The 24,512-nt window shown below is 40.5% G+C and overlaps 3 protein-coding genes across 4 annotated transcripts; all 3 read left to right on the top strand.

Annotated features, from left to right (window-relative positions):
- The first annotated feature begins 2,497 nt into the window (after positions 1-2,497).
- LOC102703774 (benzyl alcohol O-benzoyltransferase-like) lies at positions 2,498-4,169 on the top strand. The gene is made up of 2 exons (XM_006653522.2): positions 2,498-2,947; positions 3,048-4,169. Exons 1-2 carry the CDS (start codon positions 2,498-2,500, stop codon positions 3,939-3,941), a joined length of 1,344 nt encoding a protein of 447 aa, XP_006653585.2. The 3' UTR covers positions 3,942-4,169.
- Positions 4,170-5,166: 997 nt separating this feature from the next.
- On the top strand, positions 5,167-6,963 carry LOC102699395 (protein LOW PSII ACCUMULATION 1, chloroplastic). Of its 2 annotated transcripts, none has more exons than XM_015836368.1 (4): positions 5,167-5,527; positions 5,646-6,245; positions 6,364-6,414; positions 6,499-6,963. In XM_015836368.1, exons 1-4 carry the CDS (start codon positions 5,217-5,219, stop codon positions 6,638-6,640), a joined length of 1,104 nt encoding a protein of 367 aa, XP_015691854.1. In that variant the 5' UTR covers positions 5,167-5,216; the 3' UTR covers positions 6,641-6,963. The 2 variants fall into 2 exon arrangements, with proteins under 2 accessions (XP_015691854.1, XP_006652492.1); XM_006652429.2 differs by having other exon boundaries at positions 5,275-5,532.
- A 1,261-nt stretch (positions 6,964-8,224) lies between these two features.
- On the top strand, positions 8,225-24,290 carry LOC102722951 (DNA mismatch repair protein MSH1, mitochondrial). The gene is made up of 22 exons (XM_040523500.1): positions 8,225-8,403; positions 10,559-10,691; positions 10,797-10,894; positions 11,398-11,473; positions 11,826-11,945; positions 12,560-12,607; positions 13,456-13,520; positions 13,838-13,923; positions 14,483-14,647; positions 15,585-15,694; positions 15,884-15,989; positions 16,075-16,150; positions 17,275-17,333; positions 18,091-18,158; positions 19,130-19,303; positions 19,383-19,589; positions 19,874-20,130; positions 20,560-20,703; positions 21,293-21,344; positions 22,147-22,446; positions 22,880-23,581; positions 23,677-24,290. The coding sequence occupies exons 1-22, from the start codon at positions 8,294-8,296 to the stop codon at positions 23,902-23,904; spliced, it is 3,384 nt and encodes a 1,127-aa protein (XP_040379434.1). The 5' UTR covers positions 8,225-8,293; the 3' UTR covers positions 23,905-24,290.
- The last annotated feature ends 222 nt before the right edge of the window (positions 24,291-24,512 follow it).

Raw genomic sequence — 24,512 nt, 5'->3', positions numbered from 1 at the left:
TATTCATGTGCTTTGATACAAACGTATATGGTGACCCCGCCCCTTAGCATTGACCCATGCCTCACTGGTTGGGGGCCATCGTCATGCATGAGTCATGTCGCTGCACTCAAGCTTCACAACACTGTCATGCCTAATCTTCATCACTATTCGTGCTACAGCATGAAATCTGCCGCACCAGTCGCAGTATCGATGACTCTCCAACCGAATATGGAGAGTGTGTGGAGAGGAGGTGTAAAAAATAAGAGATGAGAGAATATATATATATCTACACATGGGATGAAAAGAGGATAAGAAGGATAGCTCCCGTTAATGATCATGTCCACTTGAAGAGATTTCGTCCAGTATGATCTCTTATCGCTCACGTTGTCCATTTACCTATACCAATGGAAAACAACTGGGATATAAATTGAATAGTTTGGATCAAGAAAGAACAACATTTCAATGGCACATGCAAAGATGAAAGCCCCTCATCTTTTCACTTATACTTATATTACGTTTATAAGGTAAAATTTGAGTTTTAATACTCAAATTTGTAGTTGATTTTTTGATTTTTTTTAATAAAATCTAAGAAGTGTCATTGATAAACACATAATTATAAGAAATATTATTGATAAGAGCCTATAAAATGTCATTATACAAACGACCTTGTCTAAAAAATACCTTCGTTGTTAGGATTCCGCCTATCCCGCGGTATTAAATACATTGCTTGTCTTATAGCACTTAACGAAGGACTGCAAACAAAATTCTAACAACGATGTTATTTATAAGATAAATTCATTTGTATAATAATATTGTGTGAAACTCGCACTTGTTGATGGTATTTGTTAGAATTATGCGTTTGTCGGTCACATTTATTAGATTTTGTCTTTTTTATCGGAGATTAGTTTCTAACATTTGCTTTTAAATCACTAAGAACATATCCTATGAAAGTTTTACTCATAAATATTTTTTTATTTATCGACAAATCATTTCGCTTGTGCTTATAAAAAACAAAAATGAGAGTTTGAAACTACCTTGGACAGTGAGAAGTCGAACTTTCAACGGCCCGCATGCAGCGGACTGACTACTATCGTTCAAGGAGGACGACGGTGTGGTTACGGATGAATCCACCATAAATTCATATATCAAACTTTTGAATTTAAAATATTGAACTCAGTGAGGTGTTCCGTAGTAATCACGTTTAATGCGCGGTTTTAGCCAAAAGCTGCCATGGTCCAATAGAAGTAAGCTATGGTAGGACGGTTTTGTTGTGTTTTTTTTTATCAGGATAATCACTTGGTTTTCCACAGTCATCGTGTGATTTAAAGTGAAAATCACCACTAAAACGCTTTTAGATTTTGATAAACTTTATTCAAATAAAACCGTCCGTTACAGCTAACACGCCCAATATATGGTTAAAACCTGCGGTTTTGGAAAGGGCGGTGAGTTCTTTATTCCGCATGGCCTACGGACGCAAACTCAATTTTGTTATTTTTCCTATTTCAGATTTTAATACTGATTTTTTGCTTTTTTTAGGTTTTTTATTTTTACCACTATTTTTTTAACTGAACCAACAGTCTACCTCTTTTTTGGATGGAGAGATCTAACAGTGTTAACTTGAGGATTAAAAGTATTCTTTTACCATTTCTTTGGAATTTCATTTTTAGCTTTTTTTTATCGCTTGCTTTTTTGCCATCCGTTGTGAATCACAACAATATGTATACAACAACATGACAAAAAGCAAATGACAAAAAAAACATGGTTAAAAATGAAATTCTTGAGAAAAGGTAAAAGAGTATTTTTAACCTCCAAGTTAACACCGTTAGGTCTCTCCATCCAAAAAAGAGGCAGATTATTGGTTCAGTTAAAAAAATAATGATAAAAATAAAAACCCTAAAAAAATAAGATCATGATCATTATTAGAATCTAAAACAGGGGTTAAAACGAAATTGTCCCTTCCTTTTACCGACAGTAAGCAGTAAAATAGCACATCTTAAGAGCATGTATAATAGCAGGCAAGCCGGCTATAAACATATTTTAAAGAGGTAAGAGATGAGAAAGAAGGAATGTGTGCTACTAATTTGTAGCCAGCTACATACGTACTCCAAGACAAAATACGTGTATGACATGTAGGACATGTATTGATGTTTTGTAGGTAACTATTGCATGAGTTGGCTATTAGATTAACTATAGATGAATTGGAATTAGTAGTTGGCTATATTGATGCTTTAAGAACAAACGCGGAAACAACACATTTTGGACCTGAGATGGAACGGCATTTCAACGGCGCATGCAGCGACCAAACTATCTGGGACAACGTGACAGGTTTGCTCTTTAGCACGGTCAGAAAAGGCTGAAACATATGGTAAAAGTTGTTCACCATGCGAGCCGACTCCCCCGCTGACCGCTGTTATTTATACGCACGATGGCCCGGGTGCATGCGCGTGGTACGAGGAGGAGACGTACGAGCGTCATTTTCCGGGAGCGTGTGATCGAGCTAGCTAAACTAGCTCCGGCGATGGCCGCGTCGTCGACGACGGTGGATTTCACGGCGCGCAGGCGCCACCCGGAGCTCGTCGCGCCGGCCGGGCCGACGCCGCGCGGGCTCAGGCGGCTCTCCGACATCGACGACCAGGACAGCTTCCGGTTCTACCGCTCCGTCATCTACTTCTACCGGTCCGGCGGCGGCGGCGGCGGCGTTGACCCGGCCAGGGTTATCCGCGACGCGCTGGCAGCGGCGCTCGTGCACTACTACCCGATCGCCGGGAGGATCCGGGAGCTGCCCGGGAGGAAACTCGTGGTGGACTGCACCGGCGAGGGGGTCTCGTTCGTCGAGGCCGACGCCGACGTCGCGCTGGAGGAGTTCGGTGACGTGCTGTGCCCGCCGATCCCTTGCGCCGGCGAGCTCCTCTCCCTGCCGGAGAGCAACTCCGCCGTCGTCACCAACCGACCACTTCTCTACGTGCAGGTACGTCAAAAGATGCAACAAAGCTGTCAGCTTTCGAACCATTTGTGTACATGACGACCTGACGTGTGCTCGATTTTGCGCCATGGTGCCATGCATGAAGGTGACGAGACTGAAGTGTGGCGGATTCGTGTTCGGCACCCAGATCTGCCACAACCTCGTCGACGCAGCGGGGATCACGCAGTTCTTGCAAGCCGTCGGCGAGCTCGCGAAAGGCATGGCGGTGCCCAGCGTCCGACCGGTGTGGGCGCGGGAGCTGTTCGACGCGCGCGACCCGCCTCGTCCGGCGTTCGACCACCCCGAGTACGAGCCGGCGTCCGACGTGGGCAACGACAGGCTCCGGCCAGGCGACGAGCTCGTGCACCGCAGGTTCCTCTTCGGCCCCGGGGACATCGCCGCGCTACGGCACCAGCTCTCGCCGCCGGCGCGCCTGAGGACCCCGTGCTCGCGGTTCCTCCTGCTCTCCGCGTTCACGTGGCGCTGCCGCACCGCCGCGCTAGGGTACGCGCCCGGCGACGAGGTGCGGTTCATGTTCGTCGTGAACGTCCGCGGCCGTCGTACCCCGCCGCTCCCCGAGGGGTTCTACGGGAACGCGCTCACGTTCGGCGTGGCGCGGACGACGGCCGGCGAGCTCTGCTCGGGCACGCTGTCCCGTGCCGTGGAGCTGGTCGCGGCGGCGAGGGCGCGGGCTATGGACGACGGGTACGCGCAGTCGGTGGCCGACACGCTGGTGCTCCGGGGCCGGCCGCGGTTCACCACGGCGCGGACGTACCTGGTGACCGACCTGACGAAGTCACGGCTGCACGAGGTGGACCTAGGGTGGGGCAAGCCGTTGTTCGGCGGGCCGGCCACGACGACGCTGGCCACGTTCCACATGCCGGCCGGCGGCGGCGCGATCGCCGTGCCGATGTGCCTGCCGCCACGCGCCATGGAGAGGTTCGCGGCCGCCGTGCGGGCGGGGCTCGCGGCGGAGACGGTCGTGCTGTCGAAGATGTAGCGTTGATTCGCAAGGCTATGATTGGGTGGAGATTTGTATAGCAATGGCAGGATAGCACAGTGAAACATAGAGAGAAATCAGTAACACACTGTAGCAGATGCACGTATGGTACGGTAGATAAAAGAATAATAAATTTATTGTCCTGTACCGTAGTGGTGCATTGTAGTAGATTAATTCATAGCCATAGATGTCAAAACGAATGGATAAAATTATTTCAATGTCACCATACTGTTCATCACCTGCCATTAGCATTAGTAATGGCAGGTGAAATGGGCGAACTCCTGCACACCTATTAGCCCGCACAACGATATCTAAATTTATGTTTGTATGTATAAAATTTTATCGCTATAACTATGAAGTTTGTGTATCAAAAATTTACATGGGAAACAAATTTATATTATATATCTACTAGAAAAAAATCTACATTAAAAATATTATCTTACAAATATGTATCTAAGGTATGATATTATATACTAATAAAATACATGTGTATAGTTTGTATATATAAAGTCAGTATATAGAAAAATTATATATGCAAAGATTGTATCATATAAATTATTGGGTCCGCCTAGTGATCAAATGTTTAAAATTTTTAATTTGATCAATTAAATCCGATCATTGTTGTTGGTTGATAATCTAAAGACGTGCACACAAGTCAAAAAGCTTATACACGTCCTCCCCCAACCCTCCATCATTGCGCGCGTATTTGACAGAAAAACAAAAAAATCAAACGTTTGATCAATAACAAAAGTATTGATATAACTGCTTTAGATGTCCATCCCTATTTTTTCATTTTTGCTTATACTTATAAGTTAAAATTTAGATTTTAAATTTAGATTTAATTTTGGAGTTTTTAATCGAAGTTTATTTTTCCAGCCTTGATTTTAAAATCACTAAGAATACGTATATAAAATTCTCGTTCACAAACTATCTTTCGTTTGTAAACATGTTGTCTGGGTTTTTATAAAATAAAACAAACAATTACCCCGTCATATTTTATGTAATAAAAGGTAATTGGACGCTAGTTTTGTTTCCATAACTCAAACCAGCGCATTGAATAGTTTCTTTTTTCCTTCAGAGAGGATCTGCTTGGGTACTGAACTGAACAGATAGATGGATTTCACTCTTTCCAGCAAGCACAGCTGCAGCAAGGGTGGATGCGGCTGATACAAAGCCAACTAGCCAATAAGCCAACAAGCCAAGGCCTCTCCCTGCACCCCTTGCTGTTGCAATTGCCGCCACAAATCAAATGGCAGTTAGAAAAAAAAGCTAAAAATGAAAAAAAAATGGCAGAGAAAAGGAAATCCTGCCATCCATAGCGAGCTCTGTGGATGTCTGCACTCTCGGCAGGCAGGCAGGCAGGTCGCCCTGCAGTTCGACGAAGAGAGATGGCGCCATCGCCGCCGCCGCCGCCGCCGCCATCTCTCACCTCCGTCTCCCTCCGGACTCCTCCGAGTCCTCTCCTCTTCCTACGGCCAGTCTTTCGCAAGCCATCGGCGATCTCCGGCTCCTGCAGCAGAGCATGCCGCGGGGTGCGCTGCTCGGCGGCGAACAAGCCTTCTCGTTCCACCGCTCCGGGCACCGAGGTAAGGTAGCTGCTACCTCTCCTCTTCTTGTTTCTGCATGGGAGCTTGGTGGTTCGGGTATGGTATGGGCTGGTCGTCGCGTCGTCATCCGGAGAGTGACATGCCTCGTTTCTCGCAGCTCGGCCTCCATGGCCAAGATAAGGAGTGAGGTGCTGTCCCCCTTCCGCTCGGTGCGGATGTTCTTCTACCTCGCGTTCATGGCCAGCGGGGGGCTCGGGGCCCTCATCGCGCTCACGCAGCTCATCCCGGCGCTGTCCGGCGGGCCCGCGAGGGCGGCCGGCGCGGCGGAGACGCTCAAGGGCCTGGGCATCGACGTGGCGGCGGTCTCCATCTTCGCGTTCCTCTACTGGCGTGAGAGCAAGGCCAAGGACGCACAGGTGGCGAAGCTCACGCGGGAGGAGAACCTGTCCAGGCTCAAGATCCGCGCCGGCGAAGGCAGGCCGCCCGTTCCCCTCGGCGAGCTGAGGGGCACCGCGCGGCTCGTCATCGTCGCCGGCCCCGCCGAGTTCGTGACCGAGTCGTTCCGCCGGAGCAAGCCGTTCTTGAAGGACCTCATGGAGCGGGGCGTGCTCGTCGTGCCCTTCCCGACGGACGGGAACACGCCGGACCTGCAGTTCGTCGAGACCGACGACGACAACGACGACGGCGGCGGCGCGCCTGGGAAGATGAAGCGGAGGCTTTGGCAGCTCACTCCGGTTTACGCTGCTGAATGGTCCAAGTACGTGCCACCAAGCTGAATAAATTTGGCTCCTTTTCTAGGAGCACACTTCATCTAAATCAAAAATTCAAATCAAATTCACATAGCTCACTCTCTAATCTGTTGCTGCTTCATGCAGATGGCTGGATGACCAGAAGAAGCTAGCCAATGTGCCATCTGATTCCCCTGTGTGAGTACCAAGCTACCTCTGAACTTGTCTGAAAAATTTCAACTGAAGCTTCTGCGGCGGCTGAACCTGAAACCGCTCTCGCAGGTATCTCTCGCTCCGGCTGGACGGTCGCGTGCGTGGCAGCGGCGTCGGCTACCCGCCGTGGCAAGCGTTCGTCGCGCAGCTGCCGCCGGTGAAGGGGATGTGGTCTGGCCTTCTTGATGGGATGGACGGGAGGGTGCTCTGAAGTAGTTTTAACCGTGAATATGCTAAGCTGAATGGAGGAAGAAGACTGCCGGTTTCGATCTACAGATTAGAACAGCACGAGTTAATGATTGGTTAACTCAACTCCTGTTGTGTTGATCATCAACCAAATGGTCTGCCATGTAGTTTTCCAGCCTATCTGACTTGATTAACGAGCGTCCCATATCAAAAGAGTTTTTGGCGTGCAGTATGCTACACTTCTCTCCAATTTTTGTTAAAAATGAACCGTGACAATCTGATCAGATGGATCACTGGATTCTGGCGTAATGATACGGCAGTAGAATCGCTCTACTAATTTGTACTACCCATCCGTTCCAAATTTAATCATTTTTAGTATTTAAATCTTGTCTTGAAATATAAGCATTCGTGATACTATTTATACTATTCGTTACATCAATTATATTTATTCAAGATTTTTTCGTATTTTATCTCCAACAACCCTCTTATAATTATTCCTCATCTACTAAAGGACACCATGACCTTTTATTATTAACCTTAATATCCACTACATTAGTCTCAAAATAAGACCATTTTTAGCTATTCTTTTAAAATAACTTCATTTATAAGTAATGGGATTAGATAAAGTATAACATAACAATACTGAGATTTAATAAAGCGAATAATAATATAGTTCTTTATTTTTGTATTGGTATTGTAGTGAGTGTTTACGGGGATTCGACCTCAGACCTTTTGGATTGAAGGAGGCGGTGACCACTGAGTCCAGATATTACTTGTAACTAAATAATTATATACATTATACCTATATGTATCAAACTGTGGTTCAATCGAAAAGTTCACGGGCGTGAGCGGCGGCAAGAGACAAATTGCAAAATTGCCCACGTCACTTTTCCACCCTCTAGGAGGGCGGTAGGAGGTTAGATTTGTAAATTTGAAAACAAAAATATAGTTTGTAAATTATTTATTAAATAAAAATAAAAATTTAAAAAAATCTCAGACATCCAAGTGCTAAGAGCATCCCAACAACTCATCTAAATTTAGTTATTTATATCTTCATTTGGATGATCATCTAAATTAGTTTTATCCTTCATATCTCTTTGCACTCCACTAGATCATCTATATATGATATTCTCTATATCTCTTTGAAGAATGAGGGAGATCATCTAAATATGAAAGTTCTCTTCTAATATGGATGTCATCTAAAAATAGATGATAGGATAGCCATTTTGTTTAAGCTCAATTTATAGTATTCATCCTCTATTTTTAGAATAAAGGAGGAGATAGATGAGCTCTTAGGAATACTTTAATATCATCATATAGCCCTAAACACAGAGAGCCCGTGAACCGTGAGCCCACTCGTCAGCAGTCGGGAAACGTGCGCACTACACCGAGAGGCGCGCGACCACAACCCCACGTCCCCACACGGCTCGCTGCTCGCGCCCCGACACTTCCCAAAAGGCCAAAACCCCGAACCGAACCGCCCCCCCCCCCCCGCTTCCCCCAAAACCCTCCCGGCGACGGCGCTCGCCGGTCCGCCGTTCCCATTCCGCCGGCGACGGGCGGCGCCCCGAGCAACAGCGAGCCGGCGGACTCCACCGGAACACTAGCAGCGCCGGGGTATCTCCCCTCCCTCGCCTCGCGCCGGCGGCGCCATCGCCATCGCCATCGGCCCATCGCCATGCAGCGGCTGCTCGCGAGCTCGCTCGTGGCGGCCGCCCCGCGGTGGCTCCCCGTCGCCGACTCGTTGCTCCGGCACCGCCGCCCTCGGCGGTCCCCGCTTCCCATGCTGTGAGCTTCGTTCGCACTCCCGTCTCCCCGAGCATTTGCTGCGGTTTGTTGTTTGCTGTGCTGCAGCAGCTGCTGTTGTATAGTGTTTTTTTTGGTAATGGCATTGGGCAGTAGACGTGGGTGGAACGCGAGCATACATTGGAATGACATTGGTGGGGATTTTGGAGCCTGGCATGGCACTGGAATAGATTTTGGAAATTTCAAACTTCGTGGATACTATAGACTAAATAAACTGATCATGCTTGGAGATAAATAATAAATTATATTTCTATCTCTGATTGTTATTGGCCTGAGATCTGAATGAGAAGGCTGGGGAACGCACAGGAGGATAGCCATGTCCATGCTATGATCATAGCTTCCTAGGTTTTCAAATTGATATGTTGTGATCCTTGTAGAGATAGATAAAGAAGTGAATTACAACCTTATCTCTCATCATCACATATACCATTGTAGCATGCCCTAAATGTTTCTGTACACTCCTATACAAATTTCAGCCTATCGCATGCTAATCTGTAGATATGCCACATGAGTTTGGACTTAATGTGTCCATGTCAGACTAAGAAATCAAGTTCAAATACATTACTGCAATTCAGAATAACCAATGGAAAACCATGATAAATGATGCTCATGTAGTCATGTGAATATGTGATATCCACCTAATGCATTCAGCAATGCAATTGGTAGTTCCATAGTGCCAGGGGTGGGCGTAGGATTTTGAGGTTGCGTATTCGAAATGGAAAGCACTAACATTTTAGATCCACAATCCAAATATTTGCCAAGTATGATACCGCATAAGAAAACCTCACCTGAGGCGTGCGAAAGCTCAGATTCATGCAGCACTGCACTGTGCCCTGTCTGAATCGCTGGAGGACAGGAACCAGGAGGCTGCATCTGCGCCCCTGTGCTACCATCTGCTGCTTGCCACGCCGGTGCCGCAAAGGCACGGGCACACCTGCTCTTGGCGCGGGGGACCATCCGGTTGGGGATGACGGGTAGTTGGGAGGGATGCTGTTGCCTCTCGGTGGTGGTGCTGCTCCCTGCTCACAGATGCAGCCAGTGACTCCGGCTCCCGGCTGGCAGCTGGCCTGCTCCCCCCTTGCAGTCCCAGCTCGTGGCATCAGCAGTGTTGGATGGCTCTCTGTGCAGGAGTTTGCGGCAGCATGCGGCTTGAGGACGAGAGGGCACTCAGGGAGTTAAGGTCATGCTACTGCTTGATGCATGCTGGTGGTTGGGGGTGGGTACGAATTGGGCCGGCAAGAGTTTGAAGTCCCAAAAATTTGGCCTTTTTGCTTGTTTGTTGAATTTGCAGTTTTTTTTCTGCTTTTGCATACACATATGGAGTATGTACTCTATATACCTATTATTTATGTCAAAAATCTTGAGTATTCATCTGAATACCCTTGAATTTAATTGGGCGCGCCTCTGCGTAGTGCACTGCACACGTGCACCATTACTAATCAAACCAGTGAAAATATAATGTTGAATACATATCTTAAAGGTCCAGTTCTGGCAAGATCCATTTTACTACTCCCTCGGTTACAAATCACTTGTCATTCTGGTTTTGTCCTAAGTCATATATTTTTCTCTTCAAAGACAACCGGCTGTTGCCAGTGTATATTATTTTATGTAAGACAGTGTCTGTTTTTAAGGAGAAACAGGACCAAACCATACATTGCACAGTTAATTAGGGTTAACTCAACTATTTTTATCTTTGACCAGCAGTTTCTAGAAATTTGTGTACTTTAACATCATAAGATTTTTGTCTTTATATTCACCATGAGAAATCCTTTGATAGTATATAATTTGCATGTTGTTAGAATATACAAATGTATAGAAATTGATGGTCACAGATAGTTATTAAAATATTTGACTTAAGACAAAGATAGAACAACAAGTAATTTGAAACAGAGGGAGTATATAATTTATCCATACACATTGTTGGTGCCCTATACGAGTTGGATCAGTACCTATTTCCTGCTTCACTATGTTGATAGACACACAACAGAATATAACAGAAATTATTTATGGATTGTTGCACCTTTTAACTGACCTCAATTTCACTTTTTAAGAAGAATGGCATGCTTTGCTTGATTTTTTATCTATGTAATTTGATCTATTTAAACTTCTTGGTAATCTTGATATATCTACACTTCAGGCTATTTAACAGGAGATCTTGGTCTAAACCAAGGAAAGTCTCACGAGGCATTTCCATGGCGTCTAGGAAGGTGAACAAACAGGAGGATATCTGCAATGAAGGCATGCTACCACATATCCTCTGGTGGAAAGAGGTGCTTGCAAAAGTTGGCATATATGTTTTTTCTCTCCAATGTATCGACAGTGAATCACTAATGCTTCTCCGATGTTATTGCTGTTATTCTGTTTAATGTTCTCAGAAAATGGAGAGGTGCAGGAAACCATCATCAATGCAATTGACTGAGAGACTTGTATATTCAAATATTTTAGGATTGGATCCAACTTTAAGAAATGGAAGGTGATCAGATGCTCATGCTTCATATTATTATGCGATGAACATTTTGTTTAATGTTTCTTTGAGAAATGGAATGGTAGCATGACATTGCACTATTTTTCAATTGCTGTGAATTACTTGAGTTGTTCATATTCTAAAGTGAAATTTGTGTGCGTCCATTAATCCATCTGTTTGCGTAGTTCTATTGATCGTACAATTTGCATGTTACTATCCTTTGCTTTAATCACTGGAGAAATTTATGGCCATTGTGGCTTCATGTATGTCTTGAAAAAGCCATATTTCTACTCCTTTTCTTTTGAGACAGACCAATCTGAGCAGCTTGGGGAAAGTTTATTGTAATGTTGTATCATCTTTAATCAATTACTTTCTTCCATGGTTATTTTTCTTTGTTTGATTAAATATTTCTTGCTTGAGTCATTCTTGTATCGGTCAAACCAGGCACATTTCATGGTATCTGCTTTCTTTTCAATTTTCATTAATGCAAATATTGATATCAATCTTTGCAGCTTGAAGGATGGCAGCCTGAACACAGAAATGTTGCAATTCAAATCGAAGTTTCCACGTGAAGTTCTACTTTGCAGAGTATGATGCTATTATATTCTTCTGTTTTGTTCACATGCTTGATGTCTCTTTTGGAAAATCTGGAGAGACATGTGATGGTATGTTTTATGTGCCTCTGATAAATCCTTGCTATGCCATAACTTACGTGCCACAACTGTTCTTGTTTACAAAACAATTCTTTTTTTTTTGTCTCACTACTTGCCACTCCCCATTCCCACCTGTCAATCTGAATCACTTTCAGCATTTTTCTAAATATAATACTAAGAACTAACATGTTTCTCTCCAGCCTTCTTCTGGTTTACCTCTTACATTCAAGCTGGAAAAAAAAATTCTAATACATTGAGCTATAATGGAATTTCCTTTCTCCATTCAGGTGGGAGATTTCTATGAGGCCGTTGGGTTTGATGCATGTATCCTTGTGGAGCATGCAGGCTTAAATCCTTTTGGAGGCTTGCGTTCTGACAGTATTCCAAAAGCTGGGTGTCCAGTCATGGTAAACTGTTACATAACTATGTTGATGCTCTGAAATTAGAATTGCTTTAAGAAATATCATAGTGACCTGCTTGGTTAATCATCAAATTCTTGCATAATTATGTAAAGAAGTATAACAGAAATTGGAGAATGAGGAGCTTGAACTTTTTCTGTGAAACAGATCGTGTTGTGTTCCTTTTTTATGCTTTTGAAGAGTTGACATATCAGTATCACACTGTGGGACGTACTGCTGCCTTTTGACTAGATCTAAATTTTAGTCTAACCACAACAACATTTTGTCAGTTGCCTGCCTTTTTTGCCATTACACATTGTGAACACAGATAATTTATGTCTTGTATTAGTTACTTATATCACATGTCTAGCATTTTGTATGCCCACGATCCATCAATATGGTTCGAGCATTATTCGGTGATATCGTTCAGACTAGGAGATATGCTAGGAATTGAAGTCAGCATGGTTCATATCTTATTGTACTGTTGATAATAGTGAACATATCAGTATCATGGGAGCAATATTCAGAACTTGTGGCAAACATCTATTTAATAGGATTATAATTGATGCACATTCTAGAGTTATGTTGATAATAGTATGACATCAGAGCAAATTTCCTTACAGAATTTGCGGCAAACATTGGATGACTTAACTCGATGTGGTTACTCTGTGGTAAGATGTTAACTCAGCTGCTTGTAACATTATATCCATTAAGATCATTTGCACAATGTAATTTTCAGTGTTCTTGAGAAAAGCTCCACACGTCTGCAAGTAAGGAACACATGCCCCAACCTTGTACCACTCAAGCTGCATAAGTGGCTGATTTTGCCACAAGTGCTACAAGGTGGGGGCATCCCTTGAAACTAGATTCCACCTTTTAGAACCTTGGTAACTGTAGAAATACAACTGCAACTACCGGTTCTAAAATCACTGTTCCCATAAACAGGAAATGACTATGGTCCCCATCTTTTCGCCTATGCTTATAAGCTAAAATTTGAATTTTAAAACTTAAATTTAGAGTTAATTTTGGGTTTTTTCATCGTAGTTTATTTTTCAGCCTTTGCTTTTAGATCTAAGAACACATATATAAAAGTTTTACTATACAAATTATATTTTAATCATCAATAAGTGGTTTCGCTTGTGCTTATTACAATCATACTAATGAGGCTGATACTTTTTTTTGGCAATTTTTTATCCTCTCATGCTGAACATTTGACATAAATTTGTGGAGAGAGATGGGTCAAAATGAGACTTTTTTCATGAGGTCATCACATGATTTTGCACCCAGGAGTTTTAAACCAACTTCATTTGCGTTAGTACTGGAGTGACCATAGAGCTAAACAATTGTGGATTTGGCTGTTCAATTGTAAGCAGTACTTGACCATGCTGCTTTTATCAATTGTGACATACTTGACCATTAAGTTCCCACCAATTTTGGCATCTCTGGCTGTATTTTTAATTGGCTATCTTCTTGACATTGACACTATGTGCATTTTGTTATTTTTTACTACTGTATGCAGTGCATAGTAGAGGAAATTCAAGGCCCAACCCAAGCTCGTGCTAGGAAAGGTCGATTTATTTCTGGGTAATTGTGTGACTTTATCGTGGAAGTTTAATTTAGAACTTCATTATTTATTAGTGAATGGATGATATTTGAGAAAACTTATTTTGTAGTGTTTGACTTATTATTTTGTGGCTTTCAATTCAATATTTTGCATACTTAACAACAAAGTATAGTGGTGTATATTCATAATATTTATCCTCCACAAGCCTGTTCTTTCTTGCAATATTACTGGCATGTGCATCTAGATCTTAACAATAGGAAGCTGCCATCTTGCCTTTACATTGTAAGGTTTGATAATTAGTTCAGCTCGTAATTGTGTACTTCTGTTTCTATTACAGCCATGCGCATCCTGGCAGTCCTTATGTATTTGGTCTTGCTGAAGTTGACCATGATGTTGAGTTTCCTGATCCAATGCCTGTAGTTGGTGGGTTTTACTTCCAGATTTCTACTCCATAACTTGAGTTAAATCTCCGTGTCAATTGTTCCATTGTAACTATGCTGCTTGTCAGCTAGTCATATATTTGCTCCATAAAATTTCAGTATGTAACTTTATATCAATTTCATGTTGAGAGTGTACTAGTAAACAAATTCGAGCATATAATTCAATTGGTGAATATGGTCCATTATATTTTATGTTCTGTTAATTTTTATAAACAATACTTTAGTGAAATGTTTGTCTTTTGTTAAAAACGTCATAATTACTACTTGTGAATCTTGAATAGGACTTTAACAGTACCATTTTTTCCTAAAATTTTAATGAGTACAAGTAATAAATCATGGTGTACAGACCTATGAGTGTTGCTTGAGGCGCAGAGAACATTTTTTGTTTTCAATTGAGGCATTATGTTATGCTTTGTATGTGTATATTTCATTTCTGTCTGTTCTTGATTTCTATTCCCCGTTTATATGATGGTTTCATTAGACCTGTGTGTACTGATTCCAGCACTGAAGTATTTATACACTATGAAATTTGTATTTATCAGGGATTTCACGATCTGCAAAAGGCTATTGCTTGACTTCTGTGCTAGAGACAATGAAAACATATTCAGCTGAGGAGGGCTTAACAGAGGAAGCTGTAGTTACTAAGCTTCGCATATGCCGTTATCATCATCTATACCTTCATAGTTCTTTGAGGAATAATTCTTCAGGTTTGGGTTAATATTTCAGAGCAATTGTTTTCTCTAATTTTTTTATTGTGTTTGAACTAAGAGCACAGGAAATAGCTATTCTGGAACCAGGAAATATAACGTTCTAACTTATGCTCTTAACATGATTTTCTGTTCATTTTAGATCATATCATAGGTAAAGTTATCCAAATTTGATGCTGTTACATCTATACCACATTTCATGGTTTTGTAATTGAACAACAGTTTGAAAGATTCTAGGTGTTCATTCCTCTCTACATATACTGATGCATTTGTTTTTTTCCTTACAAATGTCGTATCACTCGTATGTATGAGGAAGAAACTTATGATTGAAATTTATGGAGGCATATCTGTTTTTTTTTCATTAATATAATATGGATGTGACTAATTTAGCTGTAGCTATCTATGGTTTTAAATCTAGCTATTTATTTATGATCAATGTTTTCAAATTGTAAAGTCAAGGCTAGTTGTAAGGGTACCGATTAGACAATTAGTCGTCAATCAGGTTTGATTACTCGGGGCTAGTCGGTGTCTAGTTGTTCTTCTACCCAGGACATGTGTATATATTTATAGTTGTATGCTAGTAACTACTGTGCTGTATAAGTGTATAGTACTATAGTATGTTTACTTAAGTATACCTATACATTATATTGCTACTATACTAGACAGATACATTGTAATAAATACGTGTAAAATAAAGCAAGTATCAAGTATTTTTTGGTGGCTACTTTGAAGCCTCTTTCAAACTAGTCGTCCACCTCCTAATCGCATTACTAACCATGATTAGTCGATGACTAATTGGACGACTAGTTTCCTGATCGAGCTGATCGCCTCGAGGTCATGATTGAGCCGCATATTCCGATTAGGCTGACTAATCATAATTAATCGTGACTAATCAGACGACTTAATAATTCCTTCCTGTCAATTGCTTATGGTTTAGGCACATCACGCTGGGGGGAGTTCGGTGAAGGGGGGCTATTGTGGGGCGAGTGCAGTGGAAAATCTTTTGAGTGGTTTGATGGTAATCCTATTGAAGAATTGCTGTGCAAGGTTAGAATATCCCTGGAGACAGTGCATGATTATCATGATTTTTCGTGCATATGATACATATGTTGAGATTAAATATGAACTTTTACTGATTTTCCTAGGCTTTTATGTGCCTGAGTTCTATATATTTCTCAATGTGCCTAAGAATGTTGATTCTTACTTTCTTACGTCCAAAAGATTTAATTTTTTAAGGTAAAGGAAATATATGGGCTTGAAGATAGGACTGTTTTCCGTAATGTCACTGTTTCATTGGAAGGGAGACCTCAACCTTTATATCTTGGAACGGCTACACAAATTGGTATGTGTTAGCTTACTGGGTGTTGATTTTTTACAGAGCCTTCTAAAGTGGTGGAATCTCATTTATTAATAATTTGCTATGATAGGAATGATACCAACTGAGGGAATACCAAGTTTGCTAAAGATGGTTCTCCCTCCAAACTTTGGTGGCCTTCCATCATTGTAAGTATTGTTATTTGTTGAATTAAGTTCATAGTATTACTTAGTTCCTGTGCACATCTTTGTACTCCCTCTTGTCACTAAAGCCTGTCGTTTTGGACATACATAAAGTCAAGATTGCAGAACATTAAGCACCAATGCATTTTTTAACTATTCAGATTGGATACATGAAAATCATATGTATAGATTTGTCTCGAAAATATCTTCACAATATTGTACAAAATAGCATAGTTTTGTGACTCTATGAACTGTTCAGAGGCTCTTTTCCGGTAGGATTCAGTCATGCATCATTTATGTCCATTGGATCATCGATTAACTTTGATTGAATGATTGTGCTTAGCACTGTTCTTCCCATGCTACTTATCAAGAGAACTGAGGGTTTATGCAAGATTGATGCTAGCATATTCCTCATATTGATTGCTGAAACAGTTGATTTGGTGGTGCCAAAGCAAGACAATTATTTATTGTCTTGTCCTAAGGATATACATATGCAAATATTCTGTCAATCAGTCCATAGAGCACTACTATCTGGTCATCAGGCAAGTATCTAGAAAATAGTCACGGAGGAATCTTGCCAAGTACTCAACCTCCAATTTATTTGTCATGATTGTAGGTTTAAGGTGTAAGACAGTAAATGTTGTTGTGGGCATCATTTTCCTATACCTGCCTCATTAAACACTATTAAGTCTAATTAGCCTCCTAGATTACCACTAACCAAATGTCAGCACACTCATTCACAATGCCTTCATTTGTTCCCGAGGCCAATGAATAATGCAGATATGTAATGAACTAGGCCAGTGATCATTTCTTTGTTCCATGAAATCAGCTAAAAAAATGTCTGCATTGAAATACAGTTAATCATTGCTTTGTAATTCCACCACAAATGGTACTTGTATTTTTTTAAAACAGTGGCAGGCGAGAGAAAATATCATGTAAGAATCACACCATATCACTCTTCTCAAATACTCCTTGAATTAAAATTGTTGCTGTACTATACATATGCACATGGGATCTTATTTTAATATGAGATATTATAGGTTTGCTTTGGGGGCAAGATCTTTATATTTCATTGTTTTTATGTGTTTCCTTTGGATCTTGAGAGTTACCTTTTCTTACGATATATGTAGGTACATTAGAGATCTTCTTCTTAATCCTCCATCTTTTGATGTTGCGTCATCGGTTCAAGGTATTTTTTTCCCTGTGAGATTCAGTGCTTGTAATTTCCTGGAATCAGAATTTGAGTTCACTGTGTGGAAGATAATATCTATTTGAGTTTTACCTAACCACATACAGTTATGATTGGTATTAACTTTATCCCCCCCCCCCCTCCTTTTTTTTTTGCAAAATGGACAAAAATGGAATGACCTGTCCGTAATTTCATCTGAATTTGATCCTTGGAACTATGCATGCTTTCCTGTTCCAACGACATCACTACATCGTGATGGTTTAATTGCTATGGATAAAAAATGTATTTCCATCTCTGCGGAGAACTGCAGATACTGTCATAGCCTCATATGTCATAATTGCATTAACAAATCATTTCTTAGGTTGAGCAAAGCTGTGATATTTTTAGAGTTTGTTGGTCAATCCTATGCTACAATTTCACTGGTAGAATGGCTCGAAGGTATCACAACAGTCTGACCTTTTTTCTAAATAATTTGCTGAATTGCTGATTCTGAACTTTTATGTGTGATGATTCTTTACATTGAGTGCTACTGTGCTACAATATCTCATACATTATGTACAATTGCATTAAATAGACAATAATATCAATTGGTAACATTATATTTGTTGCAAAAGCAGCTAAAGTAGTTACCTCCTTTTGAGCCATTTTACTTTGAAATTCACCACATGATATGATAACAGCTGTTATATTTTTATGTCTTGAAAACTTTTAGCTTTTCAAAGCTATATCATGACCGCTGCATATCTTACTGTTTCAGAGGCTTGCAGGCTAATGGGTAGCATAACTTGCTCGATTCCTGAATTTACATGCATATCAGCCGCAAAGGTTGCTTTCTTTTTCCTTAGAGAAATACTGCAATGCTTGCACCATCAGTTATATGATTGTGTGCTTGATGCATCGTGCATGTTCATGCTGGATAAATTAACTTAACGTTTCATACCCACTACCCAGTAATTATATACCAGAGCTCACAGTAGTACATCCCAATGTCCCTAGTCACATGTAACTTGTGTGAGATGTAAAGATGTTTGTGATTACTTGATATAACATTAAGCTGGATTTGTAAATCTGAGGAATTTGGCTACTTGGTATCATAATGAAGTAGGATGCATCATTTGGCAATATTGTTTGGAGATACAAAAAAATGTTAGAAGGGTTTTTGAAATGTTCATTGGTTATTCTTCTTGGCTATTTTCTTTACCAGCCTTTTGCGGATACTAAATAGGCATTACCACTAACTGACCACACTGGTTTTATGACTTATGAGACATATAGCTGATATAAGGTTTCTATGGGCTCTATGTAATGATTTTGTATATCAGTTTACTACTAGCATGTATGTTCATGGCAGTGAGGTATCTGGGATTTTTAGTATGGGTGGTCCAACTTACATATTTTTTTAAAATGTCACAAATATAACATGCAATATATAATAGAAGTATAAAATTGATCAGAAGTGCATCTTGTATATGTTAATAAATGATCTTTTTCTCTCCACACATGAGCTAATTTTCTTGTTTGTATAATATATATAGGCTTAAGCTGGGATTTTTTGGGTGGTCCTGGGGGCTGGGACCACCCTCTAGATTTCGCCAGTGGTTCATGGGCCATTTATAGTGAGTAAAATGATAATTGGGATATTGAAAAGGAAGTATCCTAGATTCCTTTTTTTGTATTAATTTGATTTTATTCTTCATCTTTAGGAAAACCTTTTATCTCCTGCTAGTTTTCATCAATTTAGCATGGTTATAGTGCATTTTTCTCACCCTATATTATTTTTAATTTTGGTTTTGCAGCTTGTGAAATTACTTGAGTCAAAAGAGGTTAATCACATCGAATTCTGTAGAATAAAGAATGTTCTAGATGAGGTATTGTTCATGAGTAGCAATGCTGAGCTTTCTGCTATCCTGAACAAATTGCTTGATCCTGCCGCCATAGTTACTGGGTTGAAAGTTGAAGCCGATATCCTGGTAAGTTGAAGCCAATTTGGCAATATTATCCCTTCCCTGTGTTATTGATCTGAGCATATTATTTTGTCTTTTTTTGTAGGTCAATGAATGTAGCTTTATTTCACAACGTATAGCTGAAGTAATATCTTTAGGTGGTGAAAGTGACCAGGCAATAACTTCATCTGAATATATTCCCAAAGAGTTCTTCAATGATATGGAGTCATCTTGGAAGGGACGTGTAAAAAGAGTGCATGCTGAAGAGGAGTTTTCAAATGTTGATATAGCTGCTGAGGCACTGTCAACAGCGGTATGTTTTGAGGAATTAGTTTCTGTGTTTATTGAATCTATTGTGAATTTCAGTTTACCAGAATTCTTTGTATGTGAACAAACTATAATACTTTGTGGTGGTACCAATACTGATCTAAAAATGTGTGAATCTTTAACAATAAATCGATACCTGTGGCTGCAGCCTTCAAACTTGGATATATACCATGGATATTTGCAAGAGACTGAATTGGATTTTTCACATTTGCGTTTGCTTTGATCTGATTTGTCTTGAATTTGACTAACGCACATTAAATTTTTTTTCAGGTCATTCAAGATTTTTTGCCAATTGTTTTAAGAGTAAAATCTGTGATGTCATCAAATGGAAGTCCGAAGGCAGAAATTTGTTATGCAAAAGAACATGAAGCTGTTTGGTTTAAAGGGAAGCGATTCACACCAAATGTGTGGGCCAACACTCCTGGTGAACAACAGATAAAGCAATTGAAGCCTGCAATTGACTCGAAAGGTAGAAAGGTTGGAGAAGAATGGTTCACCACTATCAAAGTTGAGAATGCTTTAACCAGGTATCGGCATTGATGATGATAACCACTTGGTAACCTCACTTAATAATCAAAGTGGCAGTCTCACCCTATTTATCTGTTGAACTGCATGTCTCACTCTGAAGTTGCTAAATTTGTTCAAACTGCACAAACGAAATGCTACTAATTGTTAAGGAGAATTGAAACTGCATATATGTTGAATGTGTTCACTATTTTTATCTCACATGCTACTATTAAGTTTTATAAAAAATGTTTTGCTTTTTTCTATTGTGAGGGATTATTATTTTGCTTTTGAACAAAATGAATGATCATAATCTACAAACTATAGTATTTTTTTGAACAATAATATATCATCTATAATAAGCTGGTTGTAAGTTGTAACACATTACAGAGCAAGCAGGTGAATTAACATCAGTTGTTTTACAGTAACTTAATCATAATCTGTTTCTTTAGGTACCATGATGCTTGTGATAAGGCAAGATGTAAAGTTCTTGAGTTGCTGAGAGGACTTTCAAGTGAATTGCAGGACAAGATTAATATACTTGTCTTCTGCTCAACGTTACTCATCATAACAAAGGCACTTTTTGGTCATGTTAGGTGATTATTTTTGACCTTGCCTCTACGAACATTGTATTGAGTATTATGTTGTTTCTCTTTTAATAAACCTGCAATACATTGGTTAGTGACTTAGTGTATCCTCTTGTATTCTGCTACTGTAAAATTAAGCAATGATCAAAATTTTGCACCCGAGCTGTTCCATAGCTCCACTAAACAACTGGTGGTCTGGTTAGTAGTAGTTGTAGCAAATTGACAAAGCACTAGTAGAGTTGGATTTAATTCTTTTTATTTATATATAATTCTGGAAACTTCAGGCTTATCAAATGGAAAATCCTATAGATAATCAACTAGTTAGTTCTTTTCTACGACTTGTTATTAGCCAATAGCCACTGACGTCAATCTTGGTTATTACATCTGAATATCTCTAAGTTATATATTTTAAATTTATTCTGGAACCTTTTGATGTCATGTTTCTCATTGAATTTAGCTAATAGCGTGTTACCTATATTTTTGGACTGTACATTTTACGAGGCATAAAATTGTCAGTTTAATGTACTCATAATATTTCTGTTTTGGTAATATATACATTTTCCTGGTTTCATACATTTTTATTGGGGATTTTGAACAGTGAAGGACGAAGAAGGGGCTGGGTGTTTCCTACTATATCCCCCTTATGTAAGGTACCATATTGTCTTACTATTTTTTAGTCTGGGAAACAATCTCCATGAAAATAAGCTTATATGAGATGATGCCTTTATCTTTGCTTACCTTTTTCTTTCTGTTGTCTACCCCCTTTTTTTTTATTTTTTTTAGGTAGCACTGTGTTAGACTATTAGTCTTACAGATGCACATGTTAGTCCAGTTGGAACAACTTTTAGCAATTGGCATTTAAGATACTGTATCCATTTAGCCTTATGTATGTGTGACAACACCCCCTCCGGCCTCCTGACACAACCGTAAAAAAATGAACATACATAAACGGACAGTGTTTTCAGTTTGCTTATGGCAGGACTGTGCTATGTAAATGAGGACTTCCCATTCTGGCTAATAACTTGCCATATGATTGCATGTGTGCTAGTTGTAGCAGTTCTGTAAAGTCGTCATTGATGCTAGGTACTCATAGCATCCATCTAGGTTTCTTGTCTGTTACTGTTATCTGAGATGCAAAATCTTTGTTGTGTTCATGCAGTATTGCCACTTTCAGGTACAAAATGCAGTTTTGTTAGTTTCGAATGATACAGTTAATCTTGTTGAACGAAAGTAACGCATTGTAGGACCAGCCTTTGTATATAGATTCTAGCCCCAGCCGTTACCTGCACCAATTTTTAATTTGCCCCGAGGTATATTCCTTTCGCAATGTTTTGTGCTTATATGTATGACATATTTCATACAGGATAATGTTACAGAGGAAATCTCATGCGAAATGGAATTATTAGGAACTTTTCCTACTGGCTTGATACTAATCATATGCATTTCATACAGGATAACGGTACAGAGGAAATCTCAAGTAAAATGAAATTATTAGGAACTTTTCCTTACTGGCTTGATACTAACCAAGGGAATGCAATACTGAATGATGTCCATATGCACTCTTTGTTTATTCTTACTGGTCCAAATGGTGGTGGTAAATCCAGTATGCTGAGATCAGTTTGTGCTGCTGCATTACTCGGAATATGTGGCCTGATGGTGCCAGCTGCTTCAGCTGTGATCCCACATTTTGATTCCATCATGCTGCATATGAAATCCTATGATAGCCCAGCTGATGGCAAAAGCTCATTTCAGGTGCCAATTTGTAGCTCTTCGTATTTTTTTTTAAAATGATTCGTGTACTACATTCTCAGGTTGGCAATGGGGTTGGGATTTGACCTGCTAAAATTTTTTTGATTGATGCTATTGCTGTTTTAAACTAATTATATTAGCTTTTTATTGATGTTGAACTTCTCCCCAACAAGTAGCACGTCACAAAATTTACATGATAGAAACTTTGCTTGGTTTTACTCAATGTGTAAATGCATGGGATCACGATAAGAACTGTGATGCAAAATTGCAAATGCTATGATAAATTTAGTTGCTGTACCTGCACTATTTGTTTTCCACCTGTGCGTGCAATAGGTTATTCATTTCTTACTCTAAATTTATGTTCTGTTAGCATCGTTTATTATAAACTTCCTAATTACCATGATAAATATTTTTATTGACTGTCTGTTCTTTGCAGATTGAAATGTCAGAGATACGATCTTTAGTCTGCCGAGCTACAGCTAGTAGTCTTGTTCTAATTGATGAAATATGTAGGGGCACAGAAACAGCAAAAGGAACATGTATAGCTGGTAGCATCATTGAAAGACTCGATAATGCTGGCTGCATAGGCATCATATCAACTCATTTGCATGACATTTTTGACCTTCCCTTGTCACTCCACAATACTGATTTCAAAGCTATGGGAACAGAAGTCATCGATGGGTGCATTCAGCCAACATGGAAATTAATGGATGGCATCTGTCGAGAGAGTCTCGCTTTTCAAACAGCCAGGAAAGAAGGTATGCCTGACTTGATAATTAGAAGAGCTGAGGAACTATATTCGGTTATGAGCACAAACAACAAGCAGACATCTACTGTCCACCATGAACCATCCATAGCCATCTCTACTGTAAATAGCTTGGTTGAGAAGCCTGATTACCTGAGAAATGGACTAGAGCTTCAATCGGGTGCCTTTGGACTACTAAGAGAAGTTGAGTGTGTTGTTACCACAATATGCAAGAAGAAACTGTTGGACCTCTACAACAAAAGAAAAATCGCAGAAATGATTGAGGTGGTCTGTGTTGCTGTAGGTGCTAGGGAGCAACCTCCACCTTCAACTGTTGGCAGGTCTAGCATTTATATAATTATCAGACGTGACAACAAACTGTATGTTGGGCAGGTACTTTATTTATCATATTCCATGGTATCTCCATTCTTTTACTGTGTTACTAACTTACTATGAGGGTCATAAAATGTTGTCTCCACTGCCTGCAGACGGATGATCTTGTGGGTCGTCTGAGTGCTCACAGATCGAAGGAAGGTATGCAGGATGCCACGATATTATATATTTTGGTACCTGGCAAGAGCATTGCATGCCAACTGGAAACTCTTCTCATAAATCAGCTACCTTTGAAAGGTTTCAAGCTCATCAATAAGGCTGATGGGAAGCATCGAAATTTTGGTATAGCTCTAGTCTCTGGGGAGGCCATTGCAGCACAGTGAGCCCGCTGAAAATCTAATGTACTAACTCTTTTAGAAGATGCAGTCCAGTCGAACTCTAGGGGAGTGCATCCTGATCCCATTTGGTTGCGTTCCATAGGTGGCAGGAGCAAATTGATACAATCTTCCCTGAATGCCTGCCCCAATTTTGTTTACCTGGTAGTGGTGCCATCATTGTGCATAGTAGGGGCCCTTCTTCCGCGTGGAAGAACTTATGTTGCGAAATGCGATGTGTGGCTTAATTCCGGTATCATTTGTGGTACATGAATCATGATTCGCTACAGATGACTGGATTTACTGATGATACTTTGGCTACGAATCCTCTTATCTGCAAATTCCCAAATATTCTCTGGGGAGACTGCACGCTTGCAAAATTCTGGTTATCAAAAATTCAAAATGCTTTCAACTCTCATGTTTCTCATCATTAGATTCCCTGGGGGGCCATAGCCCCTGTAACATGAGTGAGATACTTGAACCCCCCCTCATGCTCGAATCTGCCCCACATAACGCCAGTATAATGAGATGAGAAATGTGCAAGCTATCCTCTACCGTACGATATGTACATCTATTTATGCATCACAGTGGATGGCTTTGGAGTTATGGAGAAGGCG

Source organism: Oryza brachyantha, chromosome 4 (assembly GCF_000231095.2).
Source record: "Oryza brachyantha chromosome 4, ObraRS2, whole genome shotgun sequence".
Taxonomy (NCBI): domain Eukaryota; kingdom Viridiplantae; phylum Streptophyta; class Magnoliopsida; order Poales; family Poaceae; genus Oryza; species Oryza brachyantha.
The sequence above is the reverse complement of the archived record's forward strand: the minus strand, read 5'-3'. Positions and strand labels throughout refer to the sequence as shown.

What these genes read in the sequence shown, in the direction of transcription:
- LOC102703774 (XM_006653522.2), top strand. Translation starts at nt 2,498, where the DNA reads ATGGCCGCGTCGTCGACGACGGTGGATTTCACGGCGCGCAGGCGCCAC. An exon ending in GACCACTTCTCTACGTGCAG is followed by an intron (nt 2,948 to 3,047) that starts GTACGTCAAAAG and finishes CCATGCATGAAG; the next exon opens with GTGACGAGACTGAAGTGTGG.
- LOC102699395 (XM_015836368.1), top strand. Translation starts at nt 5,217, where the DNA reads ATGAAAAAAAAATGGCAGAGAAAAGGAAATCCTGCCATCCATAGCGAG. An exon ending in TACGCTGCTGAATGGTCCAA is followed by an intron (nt 6,246 to 6,363) that starts GTACGTGCCACC and finishes TGCTTCATGCAG; the next exon opens with ATGGCTGGATGACCAGAAGA. An exon ending in GTGCCATCTGATTCCCCTGT is followed by an intron (nt 6,415 to 6,498) that starts GTGAGTACCAAG and finishes CCGCTCTCGCAG; the next exon opens with GTATCTCTCGCTCCGGCTGG.
- LOC102722951 (XM_040523500.1), top strand. Translation starts at nt 8,294, where the DNA reads ATGCAGCGGCTGCTCGCGAGCTCGCTCGTGGCGGCCGCCCCGCGGTGG. An exon ending in AAAGGTCGATTTATTTCTGG is followed by an intron (nt 13,521 to 13,837) that starts GTAATTGTGTGA and finishes TTTCTATTACAG; the next exon opens with CCATGCGCATCCTGGCAGTC. An exon ending in ATGGCAAAAGCTCATTTCAG is followed by an intron (nt 22,447 to 22,879) that starts GTGCCAATTTGT and finishes TGTTCTTTGCAG; the next exon opens with ATTGAAATGTCAGAGATACG.